Source organism: Culex pipiens, chromosome 2 (assembly GCF_016801865.2).
Source record: "Culex pipiens pallens isolate TS chromosome 2, TS_CPP_V2, whole genome shotgun sequence".
NCBI classification, from domain to species: domain Eukaryota; kingdom Metazoa; phylum Arthropoda; class Insecta; order Diptera; family Culicidae; genus Culex; species Culex pipiens.
The window spans coordinates 10,872,599-10,891,662 of NC_068938.1; the positions used below are offsets into that span (position 1 = coordinate 10,872,599).

Consider the following 19,064-nt stretch of genomic DNA (forward strand, 5'->3'; position numbering starts at 1 on the left):
TTCTACACCCCGGAAGAGCCAACATCCGCTTTTTCTTACTCACTCTTTTTATTTTCGGCAAAATAACAAAAATAAACACAAACTCTGCATCTACATCTGACTGCGATTTCTTGGATGGGGTGGTGGGTGGTGGACCGGTCACATTTTCTCTCCCTCTCAGCCGGGAGAGTAAGTTAACTTCTCTCTTCGTTTTTTTGCTGTTAAAATCTTATGCTGCACTCAACATGGAACGTGCACAAGTGACCTGAATTTGAGCCGAACAGAACGGCCCCCCTCTCCCCATCAAGCGGTCAGTGAAACTCCAGCAGGTTGGCCATATGACCGGTCGGTCGGTGGTAGGACATTTGTGGGCAGAACGGGCTTATTCTTGCCAACTTTGGAGACATAACGTGAAAAGTTGCGAGGTTTGCGACATGCCGACAGGTGGAGGTAGCAGATTTGCACAGCAGATTGGGTGTAAATGTTGGTCGTTTGCGCTAATGTTCGAAAGGTGCGTAATTTATGCCGTGGACCGGATTGCAGTTATCTTGTGCGCTGGCACATAGATCTTATGGCTTGGCTACCTATAAGTAAGAGATTTCGAGCGATGAAAAATTAAAGTAAATTAAATGTGACTTGTCTTTCAATTTGCGCCGAGTTTATGAGTTTGAAAGTTGAACCGTAAATCATGTACGGAATATATAAATAGACTTTTAGTAGCATTGAACTATTGATTGGATGAAGGTTTCCATCGCATTAAACAGGCGCCCTCTTGAAAAGCAGCCTGTTTGTTGTCATTATTTGTTACATATCGACAAAAGTTGAAACCTGTTTAAACTTTATTTTATATTTTCTACTCGGATTTATATTGTGTATAAATTTGAAATTAAATAATGAGTTATACATTTTTATAAAAAAAGTGTTTATTATGATGGTCAAAACTATATGTAATTTTGATTTTTTTCAATGAGCATTGATACCCTTGGCTTGATTCCTTAGGCAAAATTAAGCATCTGTACCAATTTTGAGCCAAACCAGTTAAGGATTAGGGGTCGCTGTAGTACGTTAAAAATAAACTATTCATAAAAAAACGACTTGTTTTTAAATCTTATAACTTATAACTTTTTAAGATCGATTCAGATCGCTTTGCACTCTTCGACAAATTTGTAAAGTGTTGAAATTCACATTAGAATCTTACTCTAGACAAAATATTCACACAATGAACACCTATATTCGGGAACAAATCGAAATTTTGCCTTTCTTCGTAGATTGTTTTTCAGCGACCTCTAAACCTTAACCCAGGGGTGCCCAAAATTTCCGAGATCCATGGGCCAAATTTTAGACATCATATTTTTTTTTAACAAAATGTATAGCTTTACTATCGATGAGGTTAGATTATGACTAAATTGTCATTTTATGAAATATTTCAAGTTAATTGTTTCGCATTTTTGGTAAACTTATAATTTTATTGCATTTAATTGTTTTGAAATTAACTACAGCTTTCAAACAAACTTTAAATGAAAGTTTATGTTGGAATTCATCAAATAACACAGTTTTGACATTCATAGTGCGAACTTATATCCAAATAATTGATAAAACAAGATTAAGTGTCCGGGTTTCGAAGCGTCCGGGAATTCGAATCATGACGTTACTCATGAATAAGTGTCTTCGTGAACACAATTCACGATAACGGGGATTGATTTTTTTTTCTGTGCGCTTAAGCGTCATACTTCGAATTTTAAATCTTTTTGGTTTATAATTTTTTTAGAAATGTTCAATTTTGGGTCTAAAAGCTAAAAATAAAGTTGAAATGGGAAAAAGGGCAATTTAAAATGGGCATTCAAAATTCAAATTTTTCTTGTCACCCTGATGGGCACCCCCTCGACCTCGGTCAATGTCAAGGGATATAAACTTTATAAAAATATTTGCAACGACCTTAATTAGGGGGGAAAATGCTGAATAGAAACGACTCAAATCTATCTACAGACACGAAAACTTTATTAGTTCAATGGATTAAGAGAAAAAAGTGCACGGGACACAAGAAATACACTGTTGTTCAGCAGTAAGTTCAGTTCTTAAACCCTAAGGAAAAGCATTCAATGGCTTAAATACAGTCGACCCTTCTACACAGTCTAGCTCTATAGGTACACGCGTAAAATTTTTCACGGACAAGATTGGGTTAATGATTATGATTATGATTTCGTTGAGAATACCTTCGGTATTCACAGTTCTAGCTTGAGATTACTGATTATTGCTTAAAATTTTACTGTTGTTCTTTTATAACGACACTATCAATAAAATAAAATTCACAGTAAATTCCTAGTTTTATTTCGATCTCTACTCTCTAAGATAATAAATAGGTTACGCAGTACGCAGAGTAAGTAAAACAGTTTAAAAGTATTGGCTCAGATTTCGTCATGCTTGTGGCGCCGCCGTCTCCGCGGCTTATTTACAGTAATATCGATCCTCGTACTTGTCGCAATAGTCGCACACGATTTGGCAGCAGCGTCCGTTCGTGAACCGGCACCGACACTTTTCGATGGTTTTGATCACTTTGGTGGTGTAGCCCCGGCCACAGCAGAGCGTGGCGCAGTTGTCCGGATGAACGCAGCGGCGGCCCCGAGTTACCGAGCAGAACGTCGGCGACGTCTCAAAGTAGTACAGCTGATCGTAGGTGGTGTCCTGAAATGGGTGGTGTGGTTAGCTGAAGGGGTTTGAGACTTGTTTAAACTCTCTTACCCTGTCACGAAGTTCTTTGGGGGCAGCCCGTCTGGAGGTCTTGTTGTTGATTGGGATCTTTCGGATTGCGTGGTGATATTTGGTTCTGAGTATGGCAGCGGTAGCGTTGAAGTCACCCAACTTTCTCCAGCAGGTCTTCAGCGAGCACGATCCCGAAACGCCGTGACACTTGCAGCGATCGTTCATGGTGGACGTAACCGCCTCAATGCCTACCTGCAAACACAATCAGATCTTCATGAACATGACCTCAAACGATCTTCCAAAATCACGCTACCTCACTATCGTGTCGTAACATCTCCGCCACCGGATCTCCATCGGCGCCCGGTTGTAGTTCTAGGAAGTTCCGCGTGACCCGCTTGCCGTGTTTGACGTTGTCACTGCAGCCACCCCACTTCCAGGCCAGCCGAGTGGCCTCGGGCCGTTTCTCCGAAGCACACTGACACTTGGACATCTTGCCTTCTGCGCAAGCTCGTGCCACCGAGTGAGTTATGGCCGCCGCCGTCAGCGCGTGGACGAATGCCGTTTCGCGGTAAACCTGCAAGGAAGAAACCACTTGAATTCCACGTCCGAAGACCCGTATCAACCCTCACAAACCTTCTTGAATATGTTCCGCTTGCCCCGGGTTTCGATCGAGCAGTTCCACCGGTCGTACCGGAACTGTTCTTCGCAGTGGGTGACGGCCAGCCGCCGCGCTTCCTTGATGGCCTCCGGTAGGCCGACGTCGCGCCGACATTGGTGGTTCTGTCGGCGCGTGCCGGACAGGTAGCGGCACGGTCCGGGCGATTTGGTCATCGGGCTGAACACGGCCATTACGGTGTTCTTTGCCGGCAGCGATGTTTCTTTGCTGTGGGTAATGAGAAAATGAGTTAAAAACTTGAAGTCCACTAGTTTTTAAGAAACTTGAAAATTTCTTGAATATAAATTTTTCAGTTGAAATATATTCAAAATATCCGTTGAATATAATTATCAGGACTAAACTAAAAAAATTCAATAGTTGTTTAAGGAGACTTTAATTTGTTGGACAGGTTAAGGATTCGGCCATTATTACATCTAATTTGGTGATTTTTACCATTTAAACAATTTCTTTTCAAAAGATTTCAATAGAAAACTCCTTTTACTAGCTGAAATTGAACGACAATGTGCTGACATGCCAACTTAAGTGCTCGATGGAATTCTTGCTGTTCTCCTAAATGTCTTCTTCAGTTTTATTTTTTATTATTTTTTTAAGCAGCAATTAAAATGTGTATTAAGAAGAATTCAATATTCTAGACCTCATCATCAATGTACATATCATTAATTTAGTAGAACATAGATTTACACAAGATACCTAATAACCGGTAGAGACAAAAATCTCAACAAATGTAAAGGTAAAGAAAAGAGTTGAAAACATCGCGTGCGTGAGGAGAGTGTTGAGAATGAGAGAGCTTTGTGCTATGTTTTACTGTGGAAAGCTCTACGTTAATGGGAGAGAGAGAGCTTTTAAGAGTATGCAGCCTTATTTGGTGAGTATGAAATAGGCTGCGTTCTGATCGTACAGTGAACTCTCCGATAGAAAGGTTATTTTATGAGCAGTTTTAGATTAATTCTTCAGATTTTTAGGATTTATTTGTGTAAATATAATAAATCGTCGATAAACCACGATAAGATTGTCTTAAAAATATAATAACGCAAAAATATTAAAAATTTGTTCAGACTCGATTATTCGAAATCCTCGTTGTTTATTTTAGGCAGTTGAGCTCAAATAAGACTTAAAAAATAATTTAAATTCTATAATACTAAAATATTAAAATACTAAAATACTAAAATACTAAAATACTAAAATACTAAAATACTAAAATACTAAAATACTAAAATACTAAAATACTAAAATACTAAAATACTAAAATACTAAAATACTAAAATACTAAAATACTAAAATACTAAAATACTAAAATACTAAAATACTAAAATACTAAAATACTAAAATACTAAAATACTAAAATACTAAAATACTAAAATACTAAAATACTAAAATACTAAAATACTAAAATACTAAAATACTAAAATACTAAAATACTAAAATACTAAAATACTAAAATACTAAAATACTAAAATACTAAAATACTAAAATACTAAAATACTAAAATACTAAAATACTAAAATACTAAAATACTAAAATACTAAAATACTAAAATACTAAAATACTAAAATACTAAAAATACTAAAATACTAAAATACTAAAATACTAAAATACTAAAATACTAAAATACTAAAATACTAAAATACTAAAATACTAAAATACTAAAATACTAAAATACTAAAATACTAAAATACTAAAATACTAAAATACTAAAATACTAAAATACTAAAATACTAAAATACTAAAATACTAAAATACTAAAATACTAAAATACTAAAATACTAAAATACTAAAATGCTGAACAAAAAAAAAAACAACAAAACATTAATGTCAAAGGCCAAACCCATTTAAAAAATCCATCAATTTCACAGTTTGAATCTTAACGCAACCTGAAGGACGTTGCATTTGCACAATTATGCAGACAATCCACTTCAAACATATTAACAGTTAGGCACTTGGTGTTTGCCTATTCGCCAGTCCCATAGAAGGACTCCGGGGGCAAACTGCACGTACAATGTGTTGTGTGTGTTTTCTTTTCTTGAATGAGTCAATTAGCTGGCTGGAGTCATCTTTTCATTACGGATGAATTATTTAGCTTGCCCCCGGGCCTAATGGGTGAGATGATACACACGACACGACAAGGCAGCGTTAGTAAGAGCCTGTGTGTGTGTGTGTGCATTTGCAGGTTTCATTCTTGGCTTCTTTCCCCTCGTATCGTTGCAAGTTTTTGAATGGATTTCTATAAACTCGTAGAGTAAGGTGCGTGCTATTCGGAATTCATTCATTGGGGGGTCTTGCGTGATGTCGCGGTTTCATATTAAAGAACGTATTCTTAAGTAAAGTGCAAAAATGTAAAAAAAACTTTTCAAACATCTTTTTTTATTTTACAAATAAAAAAATATGTTTTTTGAAAAAATATTTAACCCTCCTTGACGATTTAATAATGGAAATCTCTGCAAATTTTACTCATTTTTCTCTTCGCTACTAATTGTTGGGGTTTCCACCCACATTATCGCAGAAAAGGATAATTCGACGGATAGCAGTAATTCAGACATTGTTGTGTGGAACCCCCCAACGCAACATATGTTGCATCTGCGGTGGAACAGAGCGCTAACAGGGTCGCATAAGTTAAACACAAAAAAAGGCATCATTCTGAATCTGAGGTTGAACTCCCAACATCCAGACCGGGGGGACGACTTTCACTGTATCTGAATCTGTTGTTTTAAAATATTTTCACTTGAGTGGAGGATTGTTATCCTTTTTGCCGTTGCTCGTTGCCCCTTTCCTATAGAGACAGAACATATTAATGCAAATGGGGCTTGTGATTTTCCTCTCCCCATTCAGCAGAGATTTCCATGTCGTCGGAAAAGTCGGCAGAGTCGTTTGAAAAGAACTGGCAAGCCACAATGCTTACCATGTAATTGCCATCTAGGTTAAATGAAACAAAAACAAAAATATTTCGATTGGAGTCACTTGTTGAATTGAAATCTTTCCCATATGTGTTTGGGGGGGTTGGAAAAGGTAGACTTCGAACGGGGTTTCGTTTCTAGACAATGACAATAACGGTGAACGAGATTTTCCACGGGCAGACAGAAACCATTAAATAAATGGTGGTGATTTTTCGGAATGATTCTGGTTGGAATTAAAGTTGGTTTTTCAGCAAAAAAAAAACATCACACAAAATTGAAATCCTCACTTGGCGACAATTTCCAGGGAGCAAAAAACCTGGCACCGATTAATTTAAACCGGACTCATTTCTGATGTAGATGCTCGGTAGCGATAAAAAAAAGGATTATCATTCTTCAAACCGAGTGAAAATCAATTTAAATTCCGGCAAATCGTTGTCATTACTTTATTAAATATTCATAAATTAATTAAAATATTTGCCATAAAAGTCACCCACAAATTTTTATTGGAATGCTACAGTTGCTATCGGGGGATGGGAATATGTGTGTGTGTCTGTGCATGTTTGATTTTAACTCTGTGGTGATGATTGTTTGCGCGCGGTGAAATGCCACCGTGAAGCGGGTTTTGAGTTGAACCACATTGGCACCTCCACTACTTGACAGGTTGAGTTGTTCCGTTACAATTCGTAACTTTGAATCAGAGTTTTGTCACATTTTTTTTGTTTTTTTTTGTATCGTTTTTTACAGTTCATTTTGCCTTCCTCACTGAGGTAAGGCTATAATCCTGCTCTAAAAATGAACTTTTTATTCAAAGCTCGAAGACCCACCTTCATGTATACATATCGACTCAGAATCGAAACCTGAACAAATGTCTGTGTGTGTATGTGTGTGTGTATGTGTGTGTATGTGTGTGTGTATGTGTGTGTGTATGTGTGTGTGTATGTATGTATGTGACCAAAATTCTCACTGAGTTTTCTCAGCATTGGCTGAACCGATTTTGACCAAACCAGTTGCAAACGACTTGGTATAAGGTCCCATACATCGCTATTGAATTGTTTGAAGTTTCGATAAGTAGTTCAAAAGTTATGTATAAAAATGTGTTTTCAGATATATCCGGATCTCATTTATATGCATGTAAACGATGTCCGGATCCATCATCCGACCCATCGTTGGTTAGGTAATTGAGAGCCCTTTCCAACAAGCTTACAACATTGAAGATCTGGCAACCCTGTCTCGAGTTATGACCATTTAAGTGATATTTATGTACTTTTTTGAAGCCGGATCTCACTTAAATGTATGTAAACGATGTCCGGATCCTTCACCCGGCCCATCGTTGGTTAAGTAATTGAGAGACCTTTCCAACAAGCTTACAACATTGAAGATCTGGCAACCCTGTCTCGAGTTATGACCATTTAAGTGATATTTATGTACTTTTTTGAAGCCGGATCTCACTTAAATGTATGTAAACGATGTCCGGATCCATCACCCGACCCATCGTTGGTTAGGTAATTGAGAGCCCTTTCCAACAAGCTTACAACATTGAAGATCTGGCAACCCTGTCTCGAGTTATGACCATTTAAGTGATATTTATGTACTTTTTTGAAGCCGGATCTCACTTAAATGTATGTAAACGATGTCCGAATCCATCACCCGACCCATCGTTGGTTAGGTAATTGAGAGCCCTTTCTAACAAGCTTACGACATTGAAGATCTGGCAACTCTGTCTCGAGTTATGACCATTTAAGTGATATTTATGTACTTTTTTGAAGCCGGATCTCACTTAAATGTATGTAAACGATGTCCGGATCCTTCACCCGGCCCATCGTTGGTTAAGTAATCGAGAGACCTTTCCAACAAGCTTACAACATTGAAGATCTGGCAACCCTGTCTCGAGTTATGACCATTTAAGTGATATTTATGTACTTTTTTGAAGCCGGATCTCACTTAAATGTATGTAAACGATGTCCGAATCCATCACCCGACCCATCGTTGGTTAGGTAATTGAGAGCCCTTTCTAACAAGCTTACGACATTGAAGATCTGGCAACCCTGTCTCGAGTTATGACCACTTAAGTGATATTTATGTACTTTTTGAAGCCGGATCTCAATTAAATGTATGTAAACGATGTCCGGATCCATCACCCGACCCATCGTTGGTTAGGTAATTGAGAGACCTTTCTAACAAGCTTACAACATTGAAGATCTGGCAACCCTGTCTCGAGTTATGACCACTTAAGTGATATTTATGTACTTTTTTGAAGCCGGATCTCACTTAAATGTATGTAAACGATGTCCGGATCCATTACCCGACCCATCATTGGTTAGGTAATCGAAAGACCTTTCTAACAAGCTTACAACATTGAAGATCTGGCAACCCTGTCTCGAGTTATGACCACTTAAGTGATATTTATGTACTTTTTGAAGCCGGATCTCACTTAAATGTATGTAAACGATGTCCGGATCCATCACCCGGCCCATCGTTGGTTAAGTAATCGAGAGACCTTTCCAACAAGCTTACAACATTGAAGATCTGGCAACCCTGTCTCGAGTTATGACCACTTAAGTGATATTTATGTACTTTTTTGAAGCCGGATCTCACTTAAATGTATGCAAACGATGTCCGGATCCATCATCCGACCCATCATTGGTTAGGTAATCAAGAGACCTTACCAACAAACTAACAACATTGAAGATCTGGCAACCCTGTCTCGAGTTATGACCATTTAAGTGATATTTATGTACTTTTTTGAAGCCGGATCTCACTTAAATGTATGTAAACGATGTCCGAATCCATCACCCGACCCATCGTTGGTTAGTTAATTGAGAGCCCTTTCTAACAAGCTTACGACATTGAAGATCTGGCAACCCTGTCTCGAGTTATGACCACTTAAGTGATATTTATGTACTTTTTGAAGCCGGATCTCAATTAAATGTATGTAAACGATGTCCGGATCCATCACCCGACCCATCGTTGGTTAGGTAATTGAGAGACCTTTCTAACAAGCTTACAACATTGAAGATCTGGCAACCCTGTCTCGAGTTATGACCACTTAAGTGATATTTATGTACTTTTTTGAAGCCGGATCTCACTTAAATGTATGTAAACGATGTCCGGATCCATTACCCGACCCATCATTGGTTAGGTAATCGAAAGACCTTTCTAACAAGCTTACAACATTGAAGATCTGGCAACCCTGTCTCGAGTTATGACCACTTAAGTGATATTTATGTACTTTTTGAAGCCGGATCTCACTTAAATGTATGCAAACGATGTCCGGATCCATCATCCGACCCATCATTGGTTAGGTAATCAAGATACCTTATCAACAAACTAACAACATTGAAGATCTGGCAACCCTGTCTCGAGTTATGACCACTTAAGTGATATTTATGTACTTTTTTGAAGCCGGATCTCACTTAAATGTATGTAAACGATGTCCGGATCCATCACCCGACCCATCGTTGGTTAGGTAATCGAGAGACCTTTCCAACAAGCTTACAACATTGAAGATCTGGCAACCCTGTCTCGAGTTATGACCACTTAAGTGATATTTATGTACTTTTTTGAAGCCGGATCTCACTTAAATGTATGTAAACGATGTCCGGATCCATCATCCGACCCATCATTGGTTAGGTAATCGAGAGACCTTTCCAACAAGCTTACAACATTGAAGATCTGGCAACCCTGTCTCGAGTTATGACCACTTAAGTGATATTTATGTACTTTTTGAAGCCGGATCTCACTTAAATGTATGTAAACGATGTCCGGATCCATCACCCGGCCCATCGTTGGTTAAGTAATCGAGAGACCTTTCCAACAAGCTTACAACATTGAAGATCTGGCAACCCTGTCTCGAGTTATGACCACTTAAGTGATATTTATGTACTTTTTTGAAGCCGGATCTCACTTAAATGTATGCAAACGATGTCCGGATCCATCATCCGACCCATCATTGGTTAGGTAATCAAGAGACCTTACCAACAAACTAACAACATTGAAGATCTGGCAACCCTGTCTCGAGTTATGACCATTTAAGTGATATTTATGTACTTTTTTGAAGCCGGATCTCACTTAAATGTATGTAAACGATGTCCGAATCCATCACCCGACCCATCGTTGGTTAGGTAATTGAGAGCCCTTTCTAACAAGCTTACGACATTGAAGATCTGGCAACCCTGTCTCGAGTTATGACCACTTAAGTGATATTTATGTACTTTTTGAAGCCGGATCTCAATTAAATGTATGTAAACGATGTCCGGATCCATCACCCGACCCATCGTTGGTTAGGTAATTGAGAGACCTTTCTAACAAGCTTACAACATTGAAGATCTGGCAACCCTGTCTCGAGTTATGACCACTTAAGTGATATTTATGTACTTTTTTGAAGCCGGATCTCACTTAAATGTATGTAAACGATGTCCGGATCCATTACCCGACCCATCATTGGTTAGGTAATCGAAAGACCTTTCTAACAAGCTTACAACATTGAAGATCTGGCAACCCTGTCTCGAGTTATGACCACTTAAGTGATATTTATGTACTTTTTGAAGCCGGATCTCAATTAAATGTATGTAAACGATGTCCGGATCCATCACCCGACCCATCGTTGGTTAGGTAATCGAGAGACCTTTCCAACAAGCTTACAACATTGAAGATCTGGCAACCCTGTCTCGAGTTATGACCACTTAAGTGATATTTATGTACTTTTTTGAAGCCGGATCTCACTTAAATGTATGCAAACGATGTCCGGATCCATCATCCGACCCATCATTGGTTAGGTAATCAAGAGACCTTACCAACAAACTAACAACATTGAAGATCTGGCAACCCTGTCTCGAGTTATGACCATTTAAGTGATATTTATGTACTTTTTTGAAGCCGGATCTCACTTAAATGTATGTAAACGATGTCCGAATCCATCACCCGACCCATCGTTGGTTAGGTAATTGAGAGCCCTTTCTAACAAGCTTACGACATTGAAGATCTGGCAACCCTGTCTCGAGTTATGACCATTCAAGTGATATTTATGTACTTTTTGAAGCCGGATCTCAATTAAATGTATGTAAACGATGTCCGGATCCATCACCCGACCCCATCGTTGGTTAGGTAATCGAGAGACTTTTCCAACAAGCTTACAACATTGAAGATCTGGCAACCCTGTCTCGAGTTATGACCACTTAAGTGATATTTATGTACTTTTTTGAAGCCGGATCTCACTTAAATGTATGTAAACGATGTCCGGATCCATCACCCGACCCATCGTTGGTTAGGTAATCAAGAGACCTTACCAACAAGCTAACAACATTGAAGATCTGGCAACCCTGTCTCGAGTTATGACCATTTAAGTGATATTTATGTACTTTTTTGAAGCCGGATCTCACTTAAATGTATGTAAACGATGTCCGAATCCATCACCCGACCCATCGTTGGTTAGGTAATTGAGAGCCCTTTCTAACAAGCTTACGACATTGAAGATCTGGCAACCCTGTCTCGAGTTATGACCATTCAAGTGATATTTATGTACTTTTTGAAGCCGGATCTCAATTAAATGTATGTAAACGATGTCCGGATCCATCACCCGACCCATCGTTGGTTAGGTAATTGAGAGACCTTTCTAACAAGCTTACAACATTGAAGATCTGGCAACCCTGTCTCGAGTTATGACCACTTAAGTGATATTTATGTACTTTTTGAAGCCGGATCTCACTTAAATGTATGCAAACGATGTCCGGATCCATCATCCGACCCATCATTGGTTAGGTAATCAAGATACCTTACCAACAAACTAACAACATTGAAGATCTGGCAACCCTGTCTCGAGTTATGACCACTTAAGTGATATTTATGTACTTTTTGAAGCCGGATCTCACTTAAATGTATGTAAACGATGTCCGGATCCATCACCCGGCCCATCGTTGGTTAAGTAATCGAGAGACCTTTCCAACAAGCTTACAACATTGAAGATCTGGCAACCCTGTCTCGAGTTATGACCACTTAAGTGATATTTATGTACTTTTTTGAAGCCGGATCTCACTTAAATGTATGCAAACGATGTCCGGATCCATCATCCGACCCATCATTGGTTAGGTAATCAAGATACCTTACCAACAAACTAACAACATTGAAGATCTGGCAACCCTGTCTCGAGTTATGACCATTTAAGTGATATTTATGTACTTTTTTGAAGCCGGATCTCACTTAAATGTATGTAAACGATGTCCGAATCCATCACCCGACCCATCGTTGGTTAGGTAATTGAGAGCTCTTTCTAACAAGCTTACGACATTGAAGATCTGGCAACCCTGTCTCGAGTTATGACCACTTAAGTGATATTTATGTACTTTTTGAAGCCGGATCTCAATTAAATGTATGTAAACGATGTCCGGATCCATCACCCGACCCATCGTTGGTTAGGTAATTGAGAGACCTTTCTAACAAGCTTACAACATTGAAGATCTGGCAACCCTGTCTCGAGTTATGACCACTTAAGTGATATTTATGTACTTTTTTGAAGCCGGATCTCACTTAAATGTATGTAAACGATGTCCGGATCCATTACCCGACCCATCATTGGTTAGGTAATCGAAAGACCTTTCTAACAAGCTTACAACATTGAAGATCTGGCAACCCTGTCTCGAGTTATGACCACTTAAGTGATATTTATGTACTTTTTGAAGCCGGATCTCAATTAAATGTATGTAAACGATGTCCGGATCCATCACCCGACCCATCGTTGGTTAGGTAATTGAGAGACCTTTCTAACAAGCTTACAACATTGAAGATCTGGCAACCCTGTCTCGAGTTATGACCACTTAAGTGATATTTATGTACTTTTTTGAAGCCGGATCTCACTTAAATGTATGTAAACGATGTCCGGATCCATCACCCGGCCCATCGTTGGTTAAGTAATCGAGAGACTTTTCCAACAAGCTTACAACATTGAAGATCTGGCAACCCTGTCTCGAGTTATGACCACTTAAGTGATATTTATGTACTTTTTTGAAGCCGGATCTCACTTAAATGTATGTAAACGATGTCCGGATCCATCACCCGACCCATCGTTGGTTAGGTAATTGAGAGACCTTTCTAACAAGCTTACAACATTGAAGATCTGGCAACCCTGTCTCGAGTTATGACCATTCAAGTGATATTTATGTACTTTTTGAAGCCGGATCTCAATTAAATGTATTAATTGCAATTAAACGATGTCCGGATCCATCACCCGACCCCATCGTTGGTTAGGTAATCGAGAGACTTTTCCAACAAGCTTACAACATTAAAGATCTGGCAATCCTGTCCCGAGTTACGACCACCTAAGTGATATTTATGTACTTTTTTGAAGAAGGATCTCAATAAATTGTATGCAAACGATGTCCGCAACATTGAAGATCTGGCAACCCTGTCTGGAGTTATGACCACTTAAGTTATATCTGTGTACTTATTTTTCTGGATCTAAAAAAATAGCTGTGTCCAAACCACTCATATTACCCATTGTTGGTAAAAAGTGAGGAAGGCATCAACCACATAGGTGGATTAAGTCAGTTTTTGTTAAATGATTTTAAATTTTCGAAATGTTCAAATAGTATGAATTCAATCTACAAATTTTATTTAAGAATTTAAATGTTTTATTAATATATTTGAAAATCTTCTTTTTTTCAATTATAAAAAAAGGTTAGCATTCGCTAATTACGAATAGTTAACACGATCAAATTCCCTAAAAATCAGGAATTTGTTCGAGGTGAGTGAAAACAATTGACCACAAAACGGTGTGGTTGAGTTGTGGGATGTTAATTAGTATAATTGATGCCCACAAACGGCGGTAGGTGAGTGTGGTTTCCGTGTGCGGGTCAGTTGGACACTCCGGGCACATCCGCGGGGCAATTTCGGTACAGATTGAGCAAACAGCTGCTGGGCTGCTGGGTTAGTCAAAATGCCTGAGAGAAACAAATATTTAGACGGCGAAACCGAGCTATTTGGAGAGATAATATTTTGATTGAGTTATGCTTGTATGGTTTGATGAGAATGTTTACATTATGTAATATTAAAATTTTCAATTTGGTATGTATTTGATGGATTTAGTTAAATGTTTTTTGTTTAACTAGAAGATTGTAGAAGATCATACACAAAATATGAGGAAGAATACATTTTTTTTCAAAGTTTATGTCGAAAGTGTAATCAACTGAAAACAATCTGAAATGCATTTTTCTGCATTCATAATCATATTGAGCGTGTATAAAGTTTGAAGTTTGAATTTTTAATAAATGTCAATGTATAGTATCGCAAAAACATTTTTCTTGCTCATTATTTTATATCGTCAATACTTAGATTGTTTTTGGAAACTTATTGTTGAAAAACAACTGAAAAGGTGTATGTTGCCTTAATTTGTTTGTACTTTTATGGCTCAATTTGTTCTAGGAAAGTACCTTGTTGCAGTGAAGTCATATCGGCAAACAAAAAAACAAAAAAATCAGATTTCAAAGCATTCTTTCAAAAATCACAAAATCACAAAATGCTGTAGGTAGGGTATTTTAACCATAAGTGGGGGTAGAGCCGAAGCACATTTTTCACAAATTTTCAATATTTTAAGCACTTTTTCAAAACCCTTTGTACAAAATAATGGAATCTGGAGTGTTTTGAACAATTTTGAGTATTTGTTTCATCAGTTTTTTGTTTTCGAGCAGAAAAATAGCCATTTGAAAAAAAAGTTTTTTTTGCCTGTTATGGACCCCCTTTTCCTATAGTGGACCCGGGTCCATAATCCGATTGTGGACCCGGGTCCACTATAGGCAAACTGTTATTTTTATACCAAATTTAACCGATATTTGATGTTTTGATGCATGGTGTAGGTCTAATCATAGATATAATGAATAAAAGTTGGATTTTGCTCACTTTTCATCATGAACAAATATGTTTTGTAAACAAATTTGGCTTTAAACAACAAAAAACCAAAATGACATTTAAACACATTTATTTCCGAAAAAGATCCGAGAAAACGTTTCAAAAACCACTGTAATCATACAAATAATTTAAAAAAGTAATTTTGATGCATTTTTTCCATATTAATTACATAAATGATTGACCGAAACTAAACAATAGTTTTGTTTACAGTTGCTGATAAAACCACGCATGTTTATTTAAAAATAATGTTTTGTTATTGATTTATTATTATAAAATATCATTTCAAACTGCAACTATGATGCTTTAGTTAAGTACCATTAACTAAAGTTTTGATTAATTATAAATTCTTTCGGCTTCAGCATATTGGTACTTTTAACATGAAAACATCTATATTTTTACTCATAATTGAAAAAATATGCGTTTAGGTTGATTACAACAAGCATTTATTGTATATTTAAAAGAAACTTTTGCTTAAATACACAGTTTTCTTTGTTTTTGTAAGTTAAATTAACAGGGGTCCACTTTTGGAAAAGTTTAGATTTTCGTTGTCCTATATTGGACCCCCCTAATTTTTGCTCGAAAATGGCAGTTCTTCGCTTTATTTTAGTAAAGATCCTTAAACTTACATTATTTCGACTTGCTGAAGTTAAATAATCAGTCAAAAAATGATTGGATAGTTAATTCAATCATAAAATATAAATGCAGTTTTGTTGTGAAAATGCTAGTGGCCATGGCTGATTTCAGATGTCGAACTCAAAACACTTATTTTGGCTGAAAGGACACGTCAATGTCAGCCAACATTGTTTTAAATGATGCTGAACATGCCAAATAAAAGATTTGTAGACAAAAACACGCTTGAAATTGTGATTTTATTGAATTTTTCATCAAAACCCCTTCAAAGGGTCCACTATAGGAAAGGGGTCCACTAATGGATAACGTACCCTATGATAGCATTTGAAGGCTGAAAATTAACCAAAAATTAAAAAAAATAAAAATATTTGTTTGTGCAATTTCAAGTCTTTTCCGATCTGTGGTCCAACTTTTTGTTTTTAACTTGTCCCCGCAAATAAAAAAAAATTTGAATAGTGCATTGTAAATAGCTTTTAGGATATAAACTTTGTAATGGGCTTTTATAATTACTTATTGTTTTCAAAGTTTATGTTGTCCCCTTTTCAAAAAAAATCCGAAAAAAATCAGGGGCCAACTTTATTTTTCAAAAAACTTCTATTTTTTTGAAGAGATCAAACTGAGTATAATTAGAAATACATTTTCCTGGGATGATAATCATATTCACCATGTTTGAGCTCGATTAAAAATATTTATATTTTTTTTCGATATTCCCATGTAAAGTTCCGCAAAAAGTTTTTTATTGTTGAATTTATTTTCATCTTATTTTGATATTTTGAAATTTAATGATTTCAAAATAACAACCCTGGTGTAGAATTCATGTTTACCACTTAAAAAAAAAATGGCAATTGTAATAGCCATAATATATCAATAGAAAAAAATTGCCAAAAATACCCCATCTTTTCAGATCTGTTTTTTAAAAGCCGATAAGTGCTCTATTTCATTTGAAAAGCACCGTCATCTAATGTCACATTCATTATTTTTTTATGACCCAATCTCACCCCGGGCAGCAAATGACCGAAAGGTTAAAGCTGCTGGAAATATAGTAATTAACAACAGCAATCTCACTCCCCAAACCCAATGTCACCCCTGATGACGGTATGCAATGTATTCTAAATTAATTCTAAATTTACAATCAATTTAGGAGTTTTTTTCAATTAAAATTATTTTTTTGTGCATTAATTTGTTTTGCACTTCAGAATTTAAGAATTGTTATTCACAATCTTTTTTTTGTTCAACAAATCAAAGAAAATGTTTCTCAAAAAATAATATAAACTAGTTGAATTCATATGAAAACTACAAGCTATTTAAATTAATTACTTAACTATTTTCAAATACACAGTATTTTCTAAAGTTTTTTGTTGGAAGAGTTCTACAGCTTATGGGAGTTTTTCAAATAAAACTCTAGTTTTCTTTTTAATATTTCAAATGAAATGATGAGCTGGGTTTAAGATGCTTGGAAAATTGAATAGAAGACACATTTAAAGAAAGATTACCGGTAAAAAAACACCAAAGGGATAAATGGTCTTAGTTGATTTGAATCTGGTTTAAAATTCTTGATTGGTAATCACCAATCTTCCATTCATCACGTAATTAACTTGTAACAAAAGCTGATTTGAATAAGAATTGCTTAGTAAGTGTTAGAATTACATAACATTACAATGAAGTTTTTTATAGTTTTTCTTTGTGCACTGTTTTGTCGAGAATATTATGAGAGTGGAAAACGAAAACTTTAAAAATATTGGTTATGGACAAGGTTGAAAATCCGACCAATTACTAGAAAATCTACTAACTAAAATAATGTGATCCTTTCTTTATTATGTTTAAGGATATTTAAAACTTTAGTTTATAACACTACTAATACTGTTGTGATCAAAAAAATGATTTTAAACTGTTCCATCCCATGTGAAATATCATGCACCTACATTAACCAAAAACAAAGTTTTGTTCTGGAAATCCCCATTATTCACTGTTTAACTCACTCACCTGCTTGAATTGATGATATCATTACACTCGCTGATACACCAGATAACACTGAGCAGCAGCACACTCAGCATAACCATTTTTGTTCCAAACAACTCCATGGGTAGCCAAACAACGATCCAAGCCAGTTCCGTTGAGTCACTGCTTGAGGTTCACCAACAGCTCCAAAATGGGCTCCTTTAAAACTCCTTAAACTCGGCAATTCACTTTAAAGCCAAACACAGTTTTCCCCTTCACGAAAAACCTCTGCGTGTCTATTCCCGACCGATTACCAGCGCCGAATAACCTTCTTCGACGAGTTTGTCAGGCTGCTGCTGGCGTTGATCGCGTAATGGCACTGCGGATTTGCTGAATCGGGAATCATATCCGTCGCTGGCGCACCACGGCGTCACTTTCAACGTGGGTAACATTATTGCTTACTAATTTCACCTATCGCGAGTCCTTCAGAAGCTCAGGTGACTTCGAGCATTGCACTACGAAATGACTTCTTCATGGGTGGTCTCAAGCACTCTAAACGTTACGAAATGCACGCGCAGAATGAAAATGGCTTTCAAAATTTCGACTCAATTGAGCTTTTTTTCCTCTGTTCACAGCAAACTCACACACTGAAGAAGATTTGCCAAATTGAAAATAAAAAAAAGTTGCTAACGGTTCAAATTAATCACTTGGAAAATTAAGTTGCTTCACAAACATCTCCGCTAAACGCCCCCAAAGAACCGGTTCTTCCCAAGGTTTCACTTTCATCCAGCCGCTCAGGAAGCTGTCCGCCAAAATCCGTGACCTCGTGGCGGTAGGTCCTACCGTTGACTGACTGACTGGCTGCCACCTGCTCTCGATGAGTTCGCGCGCGCCAACGCCGACGTCGTCCTCCGCTAGGATAGCAAAAGCTCTAATAGAGTCGCGACGACCTGTTCTCACTTGGACCGTTGCTCGTTACCGTCTGCTGATTTGTCCTCTTGGCTGGCATGTGAGCGAGCGCGCGCGCGTCCGGCCATCGGTTTTGGAGAGCCCTGAGTGCAGTCGAGACAAGAGGCGCAATTTTTCGAAAAAAAAAAACGAAACGAGCTCTGAAATCGCGCCAAGAGGTAGAAACATCGCAGCAGCAGCCGTTGCGCGGGGTGATGAGGCGTCGCGATGTTTTTGGTTCCTTTTGTGAGCACGTGACCTGGTGAGCATGGCTAGACGACATGTGCGTGACAATGATGATGCTGCTGTGGGATGCTGTTTGCGCTTGTGTGACATCGTGGAGGTTATCCCCTCTCTCTCTTAATTGGTTGGATATTGTATTTTGATTTCAAGAGAGAGTGGGAAAA

At 37.4% G+C, this 19,064-nt stretch overlaps 1 protein-coding gene across 1 annotated transcript; it reads right to left on the bottom strand.

The window, feature by feature from the left end:
• Positions 1-1,954: 1,954 nt before the first annotated feature.
• LOC120423996 (protein Wnt-4) lies at positions 1,955-18,704 on the bottom strand. The gene is made up of 5 exons (XM_039588005.2): positions 17,755-18,704; positions 3,313-3,562; positions 2,993-3,253; positions 2,719-2,931; positions 1,955-2,661 (listed from the first exon to the last, which is right to left on the bottom strand). Exons 1-5 carry the CDS (start codon positions 17,850-17,852, stop codon positions 2,425-2,427), a joined length of 1,059 nt encoding a protein of 352 aa, XP_039443939.1. The 5' UTR covers positions 17,853-18,704; the 3' UTR covers positions 1,955-2,424.
• Between the last annotated feature and the right edge of the window lie 360 nt (positions 18,705-19,064).

What these genes read in the sequence shown, in the direction of transcription:
- LOC120423996 (XM_039588005.2), bottom strand. Translation starts at nt 17,852, where the DNA reads ATGGAGTTGTTTGGAACAAAAATGGTTATGCTGAGTGTGCTGCTGCTC. An exon ending in GATATCATCAATTCAAGCAG is followed by an intron (nt 3,563 to 17,754) that starts GTGAGTGAGTTA and finishes CATTACCCACAG; the next exon opens with CAAAGAAACATCGCTGCCGG. An exon ending in TGTTACGACACGATAGTGAG is followed by an intron (nt 2,932 to 2,992) that starts GTAGCGTGATTT and finishes TTGTGTTTGCAG; the next exon opens with GTAGGCATTGAGGCGGTTAC.